This window comes from Hypanus sabinus, chromosome X1 (genome assembly GCF_030144855.1).
Source record: "Hypanus sabinus isolate sHypSab1 chromosome X1, sHypSab1.hap1, whole genome shotgun sequence".
NCBI lineage: Eukaryota > Metazoa > Chordata > Chondrichthyes > Myliobatiformes > Dasyatidae > Hypanus > Hypanus sabinus.
The window spans coordinates 25,584,860-25,600,558 of NC_082738.1; the positions used below are offsets into that span (position 1 = coordinate 25,584,860).

The following is a 15,699-nucleotide window of genomic DNA, read 5'->3' on the forward strand; positions in this document are numbered from 1 at the left end:
ATGATCCTTTCATTTGATGGATGAATTTTCTTCAACTCCACTCTAAACATTTGCTCTATCTTACATCTGAGGCCTCTATTCAGTAACCTCACTGCCAAGGGGTGAGCTCTGGACCCACTTTTTCCAAGGTGGCATAACTTAATAGACCTCAATGAAGTTTTTATTTTTAATACAAAGGTTTTAGTTATCTTAATCCATGGCCTATCTTTATTTTCCTTTCAAGGGATTAAAAGCTCTATCAATCTGCAGTTTTAAAGTTCCTAATTTAACGAAGGGTTCTTCATCTAGAGTGATTGCTCCATTTGCTTGACAGTATGAATATTCTTGTACATCGTATGCAATCAAGGCAAGTCACTTCAGAAAAAGGGAATCTTTGTAGGCAGGTTTCAGAGTGAGCACTGCCCTTCGCTGCTGACAGCAAAATCTGCACTTATCTTATTGAACAAATTATACAGATAGCTATCTTTTTGTATCTGAATTCTCAGAAACCCAAATACTGAGTCTAGAATTATTTTCTTATTCAAGAGCCTATAAGCAGAACTGTAAATGGATAGATATCACAAAGCTTTTCCAGTAGCTCAAACAATATAGCCAGTTAGAACAGAATTCAACTTCCAATATTTTTCCTGTCTGTGATGGTGAGAATTAATTGTTGATCACTGATTTTTAGTGACTGGGAAAACCCTGTCATCATGTACACTAATATCTTTAAAAATGGGAATAAAACACCTGAAATTATATATTCAGCTGAAGCTCAGAATATTGAACAATTTCAACTTGAAAAGATGGAATTTCAGTACTGGAGCAGTTACCTTTTAAGGTATCGAGTATAAAACATGATTCATCCTGGAAGTTTTGGATCATCTGGAAAAACAAAACACAATAAATAACACATGCCTTAAAAGGCCAAAATTAAATCATCAATGAACTACCCACCAGATTCAAAGAATGCAGAGGATCTGATGAACTGTACCCTTCTGAGTATAGTGATGTAAATAGGCACAAGCTGAGCATGAACATGATCTCTAATTGGTCTTATAAATTGCCAACTAATTTCAATCTTAAACTAAGCATTGATCCTTTCAAAAAGCCCTGCAAATGTTTGTTTTTAGAGAATGCTCATCACTTAGTGATGAAAGACAAACGACAACACCACACCTTTGGGATAATTTATTTCACATCCTCCACATGTTTTGGGATCACACAAAAGCTGTTTGAGAGGATGTGTGGAGGAAACGAACATTTCTACAAGGCAGCCATAAAATCAACAGTCAGTATCAATCTGCCTGTCATATGTGGTTCAGTTAAATCAAGAGAAAACATTTAGAGAATGTTCCAGAAGTAGCAAGAGATAGGATGACCCTCAACAGACTTCTTTCCTGCTAAACACATCAGTAATGCAGAATGTTTTCTACTATCCATTTGGTCATTTGCTCAGAAATCAGTCAGCTTTTGACATTGAAGTAGGCGATAAGTGAAGCTTTCATCATTTGTTTTGTGCATGCATGTTCTGCAAATAGTAGCATGGCAGGAATTCCATTCTACCATAAGCTTCTGGCAGTAAACCAGTAGATGTTGATCAAAAGATGTGCCAGAAGTTTTTAAGAATAAGATGGGTGCAGTTATAAGTGCATGAAAACAACTCCAGAGGTGCAGGTGCATAAATGCTGAAGTATTTGCTATTGAGGGAAGCCAAGGAACAAAACATATGAAGTCTGAAAACATGAGCTACAATGAGCTTTGTTTATGTAGAGTGAAATGACGCTAGGCCACTGGATGTTTCAGGTCAATAACCTTCTAGCAGAATTGGAAGAGGGGCAAAAAGAAACCTGCTTCTTGGAGGGAAAGGGTGTAGAGAAGAGAGAAATGTGATGTAATGGAGTGGAGACCAAGGTTGTCCAGATGACAAACACAGCTGTCTGAGAAATGCTGTCTGAGAGGAGGGTGATGAATTCTTAGTAAATGGTAGCTGATCTGTTTGGAGGTATAAACAAAGAGAGATGAAAGAGGGCAGTAGGGGGAAAAGTCTGGAATTGTGACATGTAGAACCAAAGTTGCTGTAAATCTGAAATAAAAGAGAATACAGATTAAATTAATCAGTTCAGGTAGCTTCTATGGTAGAAAAACTAATGTTACAGAGATACAAGTTTGCATTAGAATTGGTCAGTTTTGACACATACAGGAAAGGCTGGTTATCTGAAATTGAACTCATTATTGACACCACAGGGCTGCTGCGTGCCCAGATGGAAGATGAGGTGCTGCTCAAGCCCACACTGGGGTTCTTTAGTAAGTTCAGGAGATGTCAGGTCATCCCTGTTCACTGAACAGTGTTCTGCAAAGTAGTCATAGACATGTATGGTTTCTCCAAAGTGGCAAAGACACTGTTGTGAGCATCAAATGGATTACACTAAACTGGAAGTTCAAGTGAATCACTGCTTCATCTGGAAAGACTATTTGTGTCCCTGGATGGTGAGAAGTAGTGAAAGGACATGTGTTGCATTGCCATCAGTTGCATGAGAGTACCACAAGCAGGAGAGTGTGTTATGGATGGTAGATCAAACCACAAAACCTCGGACTGCTGCAATGGAGGAGAAGGGTAGTACTCTCCTGTGGACTGTGTCAACAACATCTGAGCTACCTGGACAACCATGTCTCCACCATATCATAAATGTCCCCTTTGAGCTCTGTAACCAAATGCCCATCACTGCAACTAAAATCATACCTATTTCTTTCAGGTTGCCTTCTGTTGGTTATTTTTATAGCTTCCCTATCCTCTACCGTCCTGCTACTTTTTGCTATATTATATGCCCTCTCTTTTGTTTTTATGTTGGCTTTGATCTCCCTGTCAGCCACGGTTGCCTCAGCCTCCATTTAGAATTCTTTGCTCTGCTGTCATCCCTCCTAGTGTCCCCTTTCAATCAACTTTGGCCAGCCCATCTTTCATGCCTCTGTAATTTCCTTTACTGCACTATAACACTTGTTGCATCCGATTTTAGCTTCTCCTTTTCAAACTGCAGGGTGAATTCTATCATATGACCAAAGCCTCCTGAGAATTCCTTAAGCTTCCCAATCTAATCTGGTTCAATACACAACACTCAATCCAGAATTGCCTTTACCCTAGTGGGCTCAAACACAAACTGCTCCAAAGTCATCTTACAGGCATTCTACAAATGCCTTCTCTTGGGATTCAGCACCAACCTGAGTTTTCCCAGTCTACCTGCATATTGAAATCACCCATGACTATTGTAACATTGCCTTTTACATGCCATTTCAATCTCCTGCTGTAATTTGTAGCCCACACCCTGGCTACTGTTCAGAGACCTGTATAACTCCTATTAGGGTCTTTTTACCTTTGCACTTTCTTAACTCTATCCACAATGACCCTACATCTTCTGATCCTATGTCACCACTTTCTAACGATTTGATTTCATTTTTTACCACCATAGCAACCCCACTCCCTCTGCTTACCTGCCTGCCCTTTTGATACAATGTGTATCCTTGGATGTTAAGCTCCCAACTCTGATCTTATTTCATCCACGCCTCAGTGATGCCCACACATCATACCTGCCAATCTCTAACTGCTCTACAAGATGATCCACCTTATTTCACATACTGTGTGCATTCAAATATAACACCCCTCAGTCCTGTATTCATCACCCTTTTTGATTTTGGCCCCCCATTACACTTCAACTCATCTCGCTGACTGCAACGTTCCCCTAACATCTGCCTATCCTTCCTTAGTCTCACTACACACTGCATTTAGTTGTATATCATCTACCCATCCTCAATCCCATCACAGCATTCCCATCTCCCTGCCAAATTAGTTTAAACCTTTCCCAAAAAGCTCTAACAAATCTGCCCGCAAAGTTGTTAGTTCAGGTGTAACCTGACCTTTTTGTACAGGTTCTTTTGAAGATCCTGACCTGTAGTTACACGCTGACTTTGGATCTTTGTGGGAATGGGACCCATTCTCAGGGTTTCAGGACTACTGGTTGTTTGGCATGCCAAAGGTTCAGCCTGACAGTCTGGCTCGAATTCGAAAGCCTAAGATCTTGGAGCTTTGGAGACAGGCAGATCGATGGTGTCATGACAGGAGACCCGTGTGTCATCAGGGGAGTCAAGATATCTGCTGTGAGCCCGAAGACCCGGGATCTTTGCGATCTTCAGGCACAGAGCTCGAAAAACAGACTTTTTAACATCGTAAACCAGTGAGTTGTTTGTTTCGTCTCCCCGCTCGCTAGGAAAATGTAGACACCTTTTTCTCCCTTATTAGAGAGAGACAGAATCTGTGGTATGTCGTATACCAGGTGGAACGCGAAGTCTTTGGGGTAACTGCAAGTCTGTGTCTTTGCTATTGCTTTGATCATGCCTGATGGTACCGATGCTTGCTTTTTTTTTGCCAGTGGGGGGGAGGGAGGATTATGGCTTGTTGCCGTTTTCACATAGGTGGGGGGCTGGGGGGACTTTGAGGCTCTTATGTTTATCTGTTGTTCATTCTTTGGGGCACATCTCTGTTTTCGTGGATGTTTGCGAAGAAAAAGCATTTCAGCATGTATATTATATACATTTCTCTGACATTAAATTTGACCTTTGAACCTTCCCCACAAGAGATCCCAATGATCTAGAAATCTGAAACCCTCCCTCCCTGCACCAATTCTTCAGCTACACATCCATCTGCTAAATCATCCTATTCTTACCCTCACTGGTGCGTGGTACAAGCAGCAATCCAGAGATTACTACCCTGGAGGTCCTGCTTTTCACCTTTCTACCTAGCTCCCTACATTCTCTCTTCAGAACCGCCCCCCTTTTCCTACCCATGTCATTGTCCCAATGTGTACCACAACTTCTGGCTGTTCACCCTCCCTTTTTAGTATGCTGTTGACCTGAGCTGAGATGTCCCTGACCCTGGCAGCTGGTAGACAACATGACAACCAGGTGTCTCTTACACATCCACTGAATCTGCTGTCTGCTCTTCTAATTATGGAATCCCTTGTCACTACTGCACTCCTTTTCTCCTCAGCTTCCTTCTGAGCCACAGAGACAGACCCAGTGCCAGAGATCAGATCGCTGCAGTTTCCCTCTGGTAGGTCGTCCCCACAACAATATCCAAAGCTCTATAGTTATTATTGAGGAGAACCTCCACAGGGCTACTCTGCACTGGCTGCTTATTCCCGCTCCCTCTCCTGACAGCCACCTTGTTACCTGCTCCCTGTAACTTAGAGGTGACTACCTCCCTGTAGCTCCTATCTATTACCTCCCATTTTCCCCACAGGAACCAAAAGTCATCCAGCTGCAGCTCGTTCCTTAACACAGTCTCTAAGGAGTTGCAACTCTGTGTACTTCATGCAGACATAGTTATCAGGTAGACTGCAGATCTCACACAAGGAACATACCACCAACTCTGGACCCATTCTCAGTGCACTAGCTACGTACTAACAGAGAAAAAAATATTAAAAACTTGCTTACTTAGAACCGTTGTCTGTTTTTGCCTAAGCCTATTGAGCCAAATCCTCAACACTTTAACTCTGTCCACTCTCACAATGACTGCTCCACTTACACCTCGCTCCTTTTTATTAGCCCCTGCCAAGTGGCTAATAGATCATTATGATTGCAATTTGCAGAAAAGTTCTGAAAACACCCAAGGCCTTTTTAAACCTCACACTGTGTAACCACTGAATGGTCTGTTGTGCTGATTGTAGCACACCAAGAAGCCTCAAAAGCACTCAAGGTCACTTTCATTGGTCTTTCACTAGCAAAAGACCTCTTGTGCTGATTGCAGCCTGCCAAAAAGTCCCGAAAGCAAATAAGCTCTTTTTAAGCCTTGTGCTCTGTCATTAAGGAACAACTTCTCACACTAATTGTAGCCCACCATTATGATTCAAGCACTGGCAGATTCGAGGGAATCTCAACATAGTATCTTCAATGAATAGCCCTTCCATGACTTACAGAGACCATGATGGCACTACATACAAGCTTGCACTTTTACGTAATACTTTATATGCGGTTTTATTGCTCTCAGTTGACCAGAAAATTTAAATACCTTGTTGTTTATTTGTACCTTGAAAGTTATGGAACATTAAGGCTAATAAAATTGCACAATATTAGTCCCTGATCAGGTCACATCACATCTTGAGCTGTATCCAACAACTACATTATGTTCAAATATAGCAATTCTTACTGTGGCTTTCCTCAACTTCTCAATGTTAGAACATTACAGTTATGCTCTGTGTGTGTGACTTTGCAACCAAAATATAGCTAAATTGTACTTCTATGGTACTTGAAAAATAACCACCATGTAGCTATCATTTCACAAAATTATAGCACAGGAGACCATTTGACTCACCTAAACCATGGTAGTTTGTTACCAAGTAACACCCCTCCAAATCCCTTAACACTGATCAAAATTCCATAGTTATTTACCTCATCACTCACAAGCACATGAATACCCGTGGGGCCCTGTTTATAGATCTGGTGGATTTGACGAGGAGAAATATTGAAAAGTTGAGCTATCTTCTCTGTCATTTCAACCGCTGTTAATTCTTCCAAATAAATTGCATGGTACACTGAAATATAGAAAAGTACAAATCAAATGTTGCAGTTTATAAAGACTTTTCTACATTAGGTAAGCCTAAAATAAGGTTTAACTTTTATCACTTCCCATTTACATCCAACAAATAGGAAGAACAATATAGAATTGTGATTGGAAGAGACTGAATTTCCAACACAAACCATTAGAACGCAGAGCTAAAAATAAGGAGTTCAGTTTTGCATGTTTGATCCAGACTCCAAAGGGCCCCCAATGCAAGGAGTATGGAACCAGTGATTTTATCCTTTAGTGTTTCAAATGCCCTGGTATTAATCCATACTCGCTAGTTGCGAGATTCCTGAGTACAGAGACTAGAGAAAATAATAAAAGCAGCTGAGATGAGAATAAGACTAAAAAAGAAATAATTTGATATTAAATCCCAAAAAATGTAGTATTCTTAAGGCAGGATGACATAATCGTGACTGACAAGGGAGGTCAAAGCCAACATAAAAATAAAAGAAAGGGCATATAATAGAATAAAAATAGTGGGAAAAATAGAGGATTGGGAAGCTTTTAAAAACTACCGGAAGGCAACTAAAAAGCCATAAGAAGGAAAGAGTTGATTGTTGAGGTTGAGGTTTTGGGGAATTTGGAGGCTAAAGTCAGCATGGTTTCCTTAAAGGAAAATATTATCTTGTAGCGCCTCATTTCCTAGCGTATCCGAACCGACTCACAATTAGATAGCCTACGGGGGTTTGCGAGCACAGAGCTTTGGAGCCTCTTCGCCATGGGGGGCCGGTTGACAGAGGCTTAAAAGTGAGGCTGAAGTTTTCGAATAAAGTTTTTCCTTCGACTGCAGTTACCGACTCCGTGTCGTAATTTTAGCGCTGCTTGTAGCACACCGCTACAATCTGACAAATCGACTGGAATTCCTTGAGGAAATAACAAGCAGGCTTGACAAAGAAGAATTGCTGGATGTTGTGTACTTAGATTTTCAGAAGGCCTTTGACAAGGTGCCGCACATGAGGTTGCTTAGCAAGAAGACAGCCCATGGTATTACAGGAAAGAAACTGCATGGATAGAGCAGTGGCTGGTTGGCAGGAGGCTAAAAGGGGGAATAAAGGAAGCCTTTTCTGATTGTCTGCCAGCCATGTTCCCAGGCCTTTTGCAGTAGCAAAGGAAACCTTTGCGTAGTTGTCAAATCTTCACCACAACTAAGAGTTATGTTAATGTTCAATAACCAGGGTACACCTGTGATTGAAGTTATACCTGAAGTTATGTTGGAGAACACGGAAGGTTCAGGCATAAAAGGAAGACACTGCTTATCAGAGCGGATTGTTGGAGTCAGAGTGGTAGGACTTTGGCTCATTCGGGCTTCGGCAAGGTAATTGGACTTCATTTTTTCCTTGCATTCTTTGAAGAATAGAGAGCATGTCTGTAGGGTCAGTGCTTTGCTCTGGGTGTCAGATGTGGGAATCCTGGGATTCTTCCAGTCTCCCAGATGGCCACATCTGCACCAGGTGCACCGAGATGCAGCTCCTGAGAGACCGTGTTAGGGACCTGGAGCTGTGGCTCACTGACCTACAGCTTATTAGGGAGAGTGAACAGGAGATAAACAGGAGCTGCAGGGAGTCATCCTGAGGCTGCAGGAATTAGACAAGTGGGTGACTACCAGGGAAGTGAAGGGAAGAGCTCAGATAGTAGAGAGCACCCCTGTGGCCATCCCCCTCAGTAATCGCTATCTTGTTTTGGATGTTGTTGAGGGGGTTGACCTGACAGAGGATGAGCACGGCGAACGGGCTCTGGCACTGAATCTGGTTCCGTGTTGCAGATGGGAGAGAAGAAGTTGAGGAATGCGATAGTCATAGGGGATTCCATAGTGAGGGGAACAGGCAGGAGGTTCTGTCAGCCTCCGATCTGTCTCCGATTGGGTGCAGAGTATTCTGAAGGGAGAAGGTGAACAGCCAGAAGTCTTGGTACACGTTGATATAGGTAGAAAAAGGGAGGAGATCCTGAAGAGAGAATTCAGGGAGTTGGGTAGGAAGGACCTCCAGGGTAGTAATCTCAGGATTGCTGCCTGCGCTACATGATAACGAGCGCAAGAATAGCATAAACAGGCGTATTAATGTGTGGCTGAGAGACTGGTGTAGGGGATAGTGCTTCAGGTTCCTGGATCATTGGGGCCTCTTCTGGAGGAGGCATGACCTGTACAAAAAGGGGTCCAATATACTAACAGACAGGTTTAATAGAGCTGCTAGGGAGGGTTTAAACCAATTTGGTAGGGGATGGGAACCATAATGATAGGGCTGAGGAAGGGGGAAAACAGAAATAAATCAAAGAGAGCGTGCCACAGAGATGATAGAAAGGGCAGGCAGGAGATGAGTCATAATCACAGTTGGTGGGTTGATTTACAGGGCAAAAGAAGTGTGGTGCAATTAAAACAGAAAGCAACAAATACTGGACTGAAAGTGTTATATTTGAATGCATATAGCATGAGAAATAAAATGGACGATCTTGAAATTCAGCTACAGATTGGCAAGCATGACATTGTGGCCATCTCTGAAACTTGGCTAAAGGATGGCTGCCATTGGGAGCTGAACATCCAAGGATATATGGTGTATCAGAAAGATAGGTTAGTAGGCAGAGGGGGTGGTGTGGCCCTGTGTATAAGAAAAAAATATTAAATCATTAGAAAGGGATGACAGGTTCGGAAGGTGTAGAGTCTCTATGGGTTGATTTAAGAAATGACAAGGGTAAAAGGACCCTAATGGCAGTTGTATACAGGCCTCCAAACAGCAGCTGGGATGTGGATTACAAATTACAGCAGGAGATAGAAAAGGCGTGTCAGAAGGGCAATGTCATGATAATCATTAGGGATTTTAACATGGAAGTGGATTGGGAAAACCAGACCAGTCCTGGACCCCAAGAGAGAGAATTTCTAAAATGTCTAAGGGATGGCTTTTTAGAACAGCTGGTTGTTGAGCCCACTAGGGGATCGGTTGTCCTGGATTGGGTGTTGTGCAATGAACCAGAGGTGATAAGAGAGCTTGAAGTTAAGGAACCCTTAGGGAACAGTGATCACAATATGATCAAGTTCACTTTGAAATTTGAGAAGGAGAAACAAAATTTCAATGTTTCAAAATTTCGAAGGAAATTACAATGGCATGAGAGGGGAACTGGTCAAAGTTGACTGGAAAGGAACACTAGCAGGAAGGACAGCAGAACAGCAATGGCTGGAATTTTTGCGAAAATTGAGGGAAGTGCAAGACAGATATATTCCAAATAAGAAGAAATTTTCGAATGGAAGAAGGACACTACCGTGGCTGACAAGTGAAATCAGAGCCAAAGTAAAAGCAAAAGCAAGGGCATACAAGGAAGCCAAAGCTAGTGAGAAGATAGAGGATTGGGAAGCTTTTAAAAACTTGCAGAAGAAAACTAAAATGGTCATTAGGAAGGAAAAGATGAATTATGAAAGAAAGCTGACGACTAATATCAAAGAAGATACTAAAAGCTTTTTTAAGTATATAAAGGGTAAAAGGGTAGATTTAGGAAAATAGAAAATGACACTGGAGATATTGTAATGAGAGATGCTGAGATGTCAGAGGAACTGAATGCGTATTTTGCATCAATCTTCACAGTGGAAGCCATCTGCAGTCTACCGGACATTCAAGTGTGTCAGGGAAGTGAAGTACATGCAGTGAAAATTATGACTGAGAAAGTGCTCAGGAAGCTTAATGACATGAGAGCGGACAAATCTCCTGGACCTGATGGAATGCACCCTTGGGTTCTGAAGGAAGTACCTGGAGAGATTGTGGAAGCATTAACAATGATCTTTCAAGAATTAATAGATTCTGGCATCGTACTGGATGACTGGAAAATTGCAAATGTTACTTCGCTATTTAAGGAGGGAGGGAGGCAGGAGAAAGGAAACTATAGAGCTGTCATCAGTTGTTGGGAAGTTGCTGGAATTGATTGTTAGGGATAAAATTACAGAGTACCTGGAGGTACATGACAAGATAGGCCAAAGCCAGCGTGGTTTCCTGAAAGGAAAATCCTGCCTGACTAACCTACTGCAACTTTTTGAGGTAATTACAAGCAGGGTAGATAAAGGAGATGCAGTAGATGTGGTGTATTTGGATTTTCAGAAGGCCTTTGACAAGGTGCCACACATGTTGCTGATTAGCAAGAGCCCATGGAATTACAGGGAAGTTACTAGCAGGGGTGGAGCATTGGCTGATTGGCAGAAAACAGAAAGTGGGAATAAAGGGATCCTATTCTGGCTGGCTGCCAGTTACCAGTGGAGTTCCACAGGGGTCGGTGTTGGGACCATTGCTTTTTACGATGTATATCAATGATTTAGACTATGGGATTAATGGATTTGTGGCTAAATTTGATACAAAGATAGGTGGAGGAGCGGGTAGTGTTGAGGAAACAGAGAGCCTGCAGAGAGACTTAGATAGTTTAGGGGAACGGGCAAAGAAGTGGCAATGTTGCAAAGTGTATGATCGTGCACTTTGATGGAAGAAATAAACAGGCAGACTATTATTTAGAAGGGGGGAGAATTCAAAATGAAGAGATGCGAAGGGACTTGGGAGTCCTCGTGGAGGATACCCTAAAGGTTAACCTCCAGGTTGAGTCAGTGGTGCAGAAGATGAATGCAATGTTGGCATTCATTTCTAGAGGTGGAGAACATAAGAGCAGAGATGTGATGTTGAGGCTCGATAAGGCACTCGTGAGACCACACTTGCAGTACTGTGTGCAGTTTTGGGCTCCTTATTTTAGAAAGGATATACTGACATTGGAGAGGGTTCAGAGAAGATTCACAAGAATGATTCCAGGAATGAAAGGGTTACCATATGAGAAACATCTGGCAGCTCTTGGGCTGTATTCCCTGGAGTTCAGGAGAATGAGGGGGGATCTCATTGAAACATTCCGAATGTTAAAAGGCCTGAACAGATTAGATATGGCAAACTTATTTCCCATGGTAGAGGAGTCTAGGACAAGAGTGCACGACTTCAGGATTGAAGGACGTCCACTTAGAACAGAGATACGGAGAAATTACTTTAGGCAGAGTGTGATAAATCTGTGGAATTTGTTGCCACGAATGGCTGTGGAGGCCAAGTCATGGGGTGCATTTAAGGCAGAGATAGATAGGTTCTTGATTAGCCAGGGCATCAAAGGGTGTCAGGAGAAGGTAGGGGAGTGGGGATGACTTGAAGAATTGGAGCAGCTCATGATTGAATGGCGGAGCAGACTCGATGGGCCGAATGGCCTACTTCTGCTCTATATCTTATGGTCTCATGATCTTAACAAAATTAAGGTTATTGTTGTCAGTTCAAGGTGGCTCAAGGCCAATTAGGTATGACTAATACACACTGGCCTTGTTAGTGACACCTAGTGAATAATGTCAAGACGACTTCTCAGTGGAAGACAACCAAGAATTTCAGCAAGTTTCAAAGAACAAAGAACAATACAGCACAGTTTAGGCCATTCGGCCCACAATGTTGTGCCGACCCTTAAACCCTGCCCCCCATATAACCCTCCACCTTAAATTCCTCCATATACCTGTCGTAGTCTCTTAAATTTCACTAGTGTATCTGCCTTCACCAGTGACTCAGGCAGTGCATTCCACGCACCAACCTTTCTCACCAAACCTTCCTCTAATATCCCCCTTGAACTTTCCTCCCCTTATCTTAAAGCCATGTCCTTTTGTATTGAACAGTGGTACCCTGGGGAAGAGGCGCTGGCTGTCCACTCCATCTATTCCTCTTAATATCTCATATACCTCCATCATGTCTCCTCTCATCCTCCTTCTCTCCAGAGAGTAAAACCCTAGCTCCCTTAATCTCTGATCATAAAGCATACTCTCTAAACCAGGCAGGATCCTGGTAAATCTCCTCTGTACCCTTTCCAATGCTTCCACATCCTTCCTATAGTGAGGCGACCAGAACTGGACACAGTACTCCAAGTGTGGCCTAACCAGAGTTTTAAAAAGCTGCATCATTACATCGCGTCTCTTAAACTCTATCCTTCAACTTATGAAAGCTAACACTCCATAAGCTTTCTTAACTACCCTATCTACCTGTGAGGCAACTTTCAGGGATCTGTGAACATGTACCCCCAGATCCCTCTGCTCCTACACACTCCCAAGTATTCTGCCATTTACTTTATACTCTGCCTTGGAGTTTGTCCTTCCAAAGTGTACCACCTCACACTTCTCCGGGTTGAACTCCATCTGCCACTTCTCAGCCCACTTCTGCATCCTATCAATGTCTCTCTGCAATCTTCAACAATCCTCAACCCTATCCACAACACCACCAACCTTTGTGTAGTCAAATTTGCCAACCCACCCTTCTACCCCCACATCCAAGTCGTTAATAAAAATCACGAAAAGTAGAGGTCCCAGAAACGATCCTTGTGGGACACCACTAGTCACAACCCTCCAATCTGAATGTACTCCCTCCACCATGACCCTCTGCTTTCTGCAGGCAAGCCAATTCCACCTGGCCAAACTTCCCTGGATCCCATGCCTTCCGACTTTCTGAATAAGCCTACTGTGTGGTACCTTGTCAAATGCCTTAATAAAATCCATATAGATCACATCCACTGCACTACCCCCATCTGGTCACCTCCTCAAAGAGCTCTATCAGGCTCGTTAGACATGATCTGCCCTTCACAAAGCCATGCTGACTGTCCTGATCAGACCATGATTTTCTAAATACCCATTGATTCTATCTCTAAGAATCTTTTCCAACAGCTTTCCCACCAGACGTAAGGCTCATTGGTCTATAATTACCTGGACTATCCCCACTACCTTTTTTGAACAAGCGACTTACATTTTGAATCATTGAGCCCTTGTTTATTCTCTGCAACTGACATCTTAACAGCATCACTTATTAATTTTGGCTCCTATTTACTTAAAATATTACTCTTCTGATACAAGGTGTTTGCTTTTTTTGCCCAAGCTATCCTCCAATATTCCTCACATTTATGGAGTCGCAAGTGCTGGCTTTGTATCTAAAAAGAGAGATCATGGAGATCTTGAGGTAGCTTGTTCTTTACATTGCTCCAAACTTCCAATGGAAGAAGGTGTGACATTTGAAAGGACTGGTACCACTGAAATGGTTGAGTTTAAAATTCCAGAGATTAGCCTTAAGACGGACGGTAGTTGTTTATCAGCAAGTTTTGAGGGATCCAGACAAGGCTATAATATTCAATCCTTGAGAAAAATTATGGAACTATAGCCAGTCAGGTTATACTGGTGAAACTATGGACAACAATCACTGGAGCCTTTGTTTTTGAGGAAAACTGAAGGAGTTGATGACTGTTGCTTAGGGGAGTAATCAAAAGTCACTCCAAGATAAGCAGGCAGTCAGGGGATAATGTACCTGTTCTCCACAGAAAGTGATAATGGGAAAGATACGTGTCTTGTGATTGTGAAGATGGAGAGCAGAGACAGTAAATTTGATTGGGTTTGATTGCCACCACTTGTGAAAGGAGTCTGATGACATTAACACATCAGAGGTTGGTGTGGCTTTAACAAACTGGAAGGATTTTGCTGTTGTGGTCAGGGTAATATTGTCAATGAAGGTAAATTGCTATGACGATGCAATGAGCATGCCATTTGTTTAGATATTAATTTGCTGGTGTAAGGCAGTAGTTCCCAATATTGCTTATTTGTCACAATTATTTAAAAAGTTTAATGAAATCGTCAATTGCAAGGAAATGATGTGAATCTTATCAAGGTCAAATCAGTCGTCTCCACGTTCCTGTCCAAGTTAACGCTATTTAAGTGCAACATTGGCCGTCGTGACCTTTTATAATTTCCGAGTCTCTCTGAGTTGGAAGAGTTAGAAAGACTACCAGATGATGATCATCAAGTAAACTGTACCCACCTGGGTGAGCAGCATAAAAACTTGTCAGAGAAACTTTAGGATTTTCTCTTGATTTAAATTCCAGATTGGATAATCGATCTATTCCTGAGCACTTGTAATGAGAAATTAACAGGAAGGATGGAGGAAGAACTGATCTTGCTACAAAACGCTTTGAGCTGAAGCCAAGGTTAAAAAAAATTATATCAAGACTTTTGATTGCAGAAAAACATTTCTGAACACAATCTACATTGTGGAAAATGGTCAAGATTTTCTTTATTGCCTTTACAACATCATACAGTATTTAGTGGTCCACAGTTTCAGTGCAGTTGCCCAACTTCTTTCAAAGCAACCAAGACACTGTAGATTACTAAACATGGAGATCTAGGACTCTTCTGAGTGACATTCAGCCTGATGTTGAGAAGTTGATATCACCGCACCAAGCCCATCCATCTCATTGAAACGTGAACAAACAATAAAGTAATGAATAGTTGGACTACTAATGTATGCTCTAAAATTGTTGCTGAAAATTGTTTTTAACTGTAATTAAATAAAGAAGTAATTTTATTTGTAGCGTTAAATAGATCTGAATAATTTTTACAATTATTTGTCACTGCTTTGAATTTACAGCTCCCATTTTCTTTCACTGTTCATCGTAAATGAAAGTTCTTTATAGATTTTATGTAATGGTGGTAAAGGGAGAGGGGATGCTGGGGATCTGGTCTGGAAGCCAAGGGGGCTCAAACCCAAAAAAGTTTGGGAACCACTTGTGTAAAAGAAAGGACTGATGATTCAAAATTGTGCAACAGTCATCCAGTCTCCATTACTCTGGTCTCAGCAACTTCAAAATAAACTCAGTCACCTATCAAACATTCTAAGAACACAACTCCCAGTTGCCCAAACTCCTTTCAAATCTTCAGATTCTCCAATGGTCAATTTTTCCAACATTCCTGCCACGACTCATTTGTGAGACTCCACACAGGACACAAGAAATGTTTAACATGCTGCTTTGAGAGGCAGAAAAGGAGATTTCTGGGGGCCTTGACAAACATTTTTACATCTTCCTTAGGCATAGGTGAAGTTCCAGGTGATTATCTATTTCCTTTTATAGATGTGACCTGATCCACTGAGTTCTTCCAGCAGTTTGCTTTAAAAATGGAACTTCAACTGTGTTTGTGACATGTGGGTGTTCCATAACACTTGCTGTCCAACAACAGGTCACTTCCATCTCAAGGCAGGGGTAGGAAATTGTTAGCAATCGGTCCAGATTATATCACTGGCTGTTCCTTCTATTGCCCAACT

The 15,699-nt window shown here is 42.0% G+C and overlaps 1 protein-coding gene across 2 annotated transcripts in view; it reads right to left on the bottom strand.

Annotated features, from left to right (window-relative positions):
• tfcp2 (transcription factor CP2) overlaps positions 1 to 15,699 on the bottom strand; it is a 115,705-nt gene that overhangs the window by 9,856 nt on the left and 90,150 nt on the right. For both annotated transcript variants that reach the window (XM_059956103.1, XM_059956104.1), the window contains 2 exons: positions 6,421 to 6,563; positions 813 to 864 (listed from right to left, as the gene is read on the bottom strand). In XM_059956103.1, the coding sequence (XP_059812086.1) occupies positions 813 to 864; positions 6,421 to 6,563 (195 nt within the window). The remainder of the gene's footprint in view (positions 1 to 812; positions 865 to 6,420; positions 6,564 to 15,699) is intronic.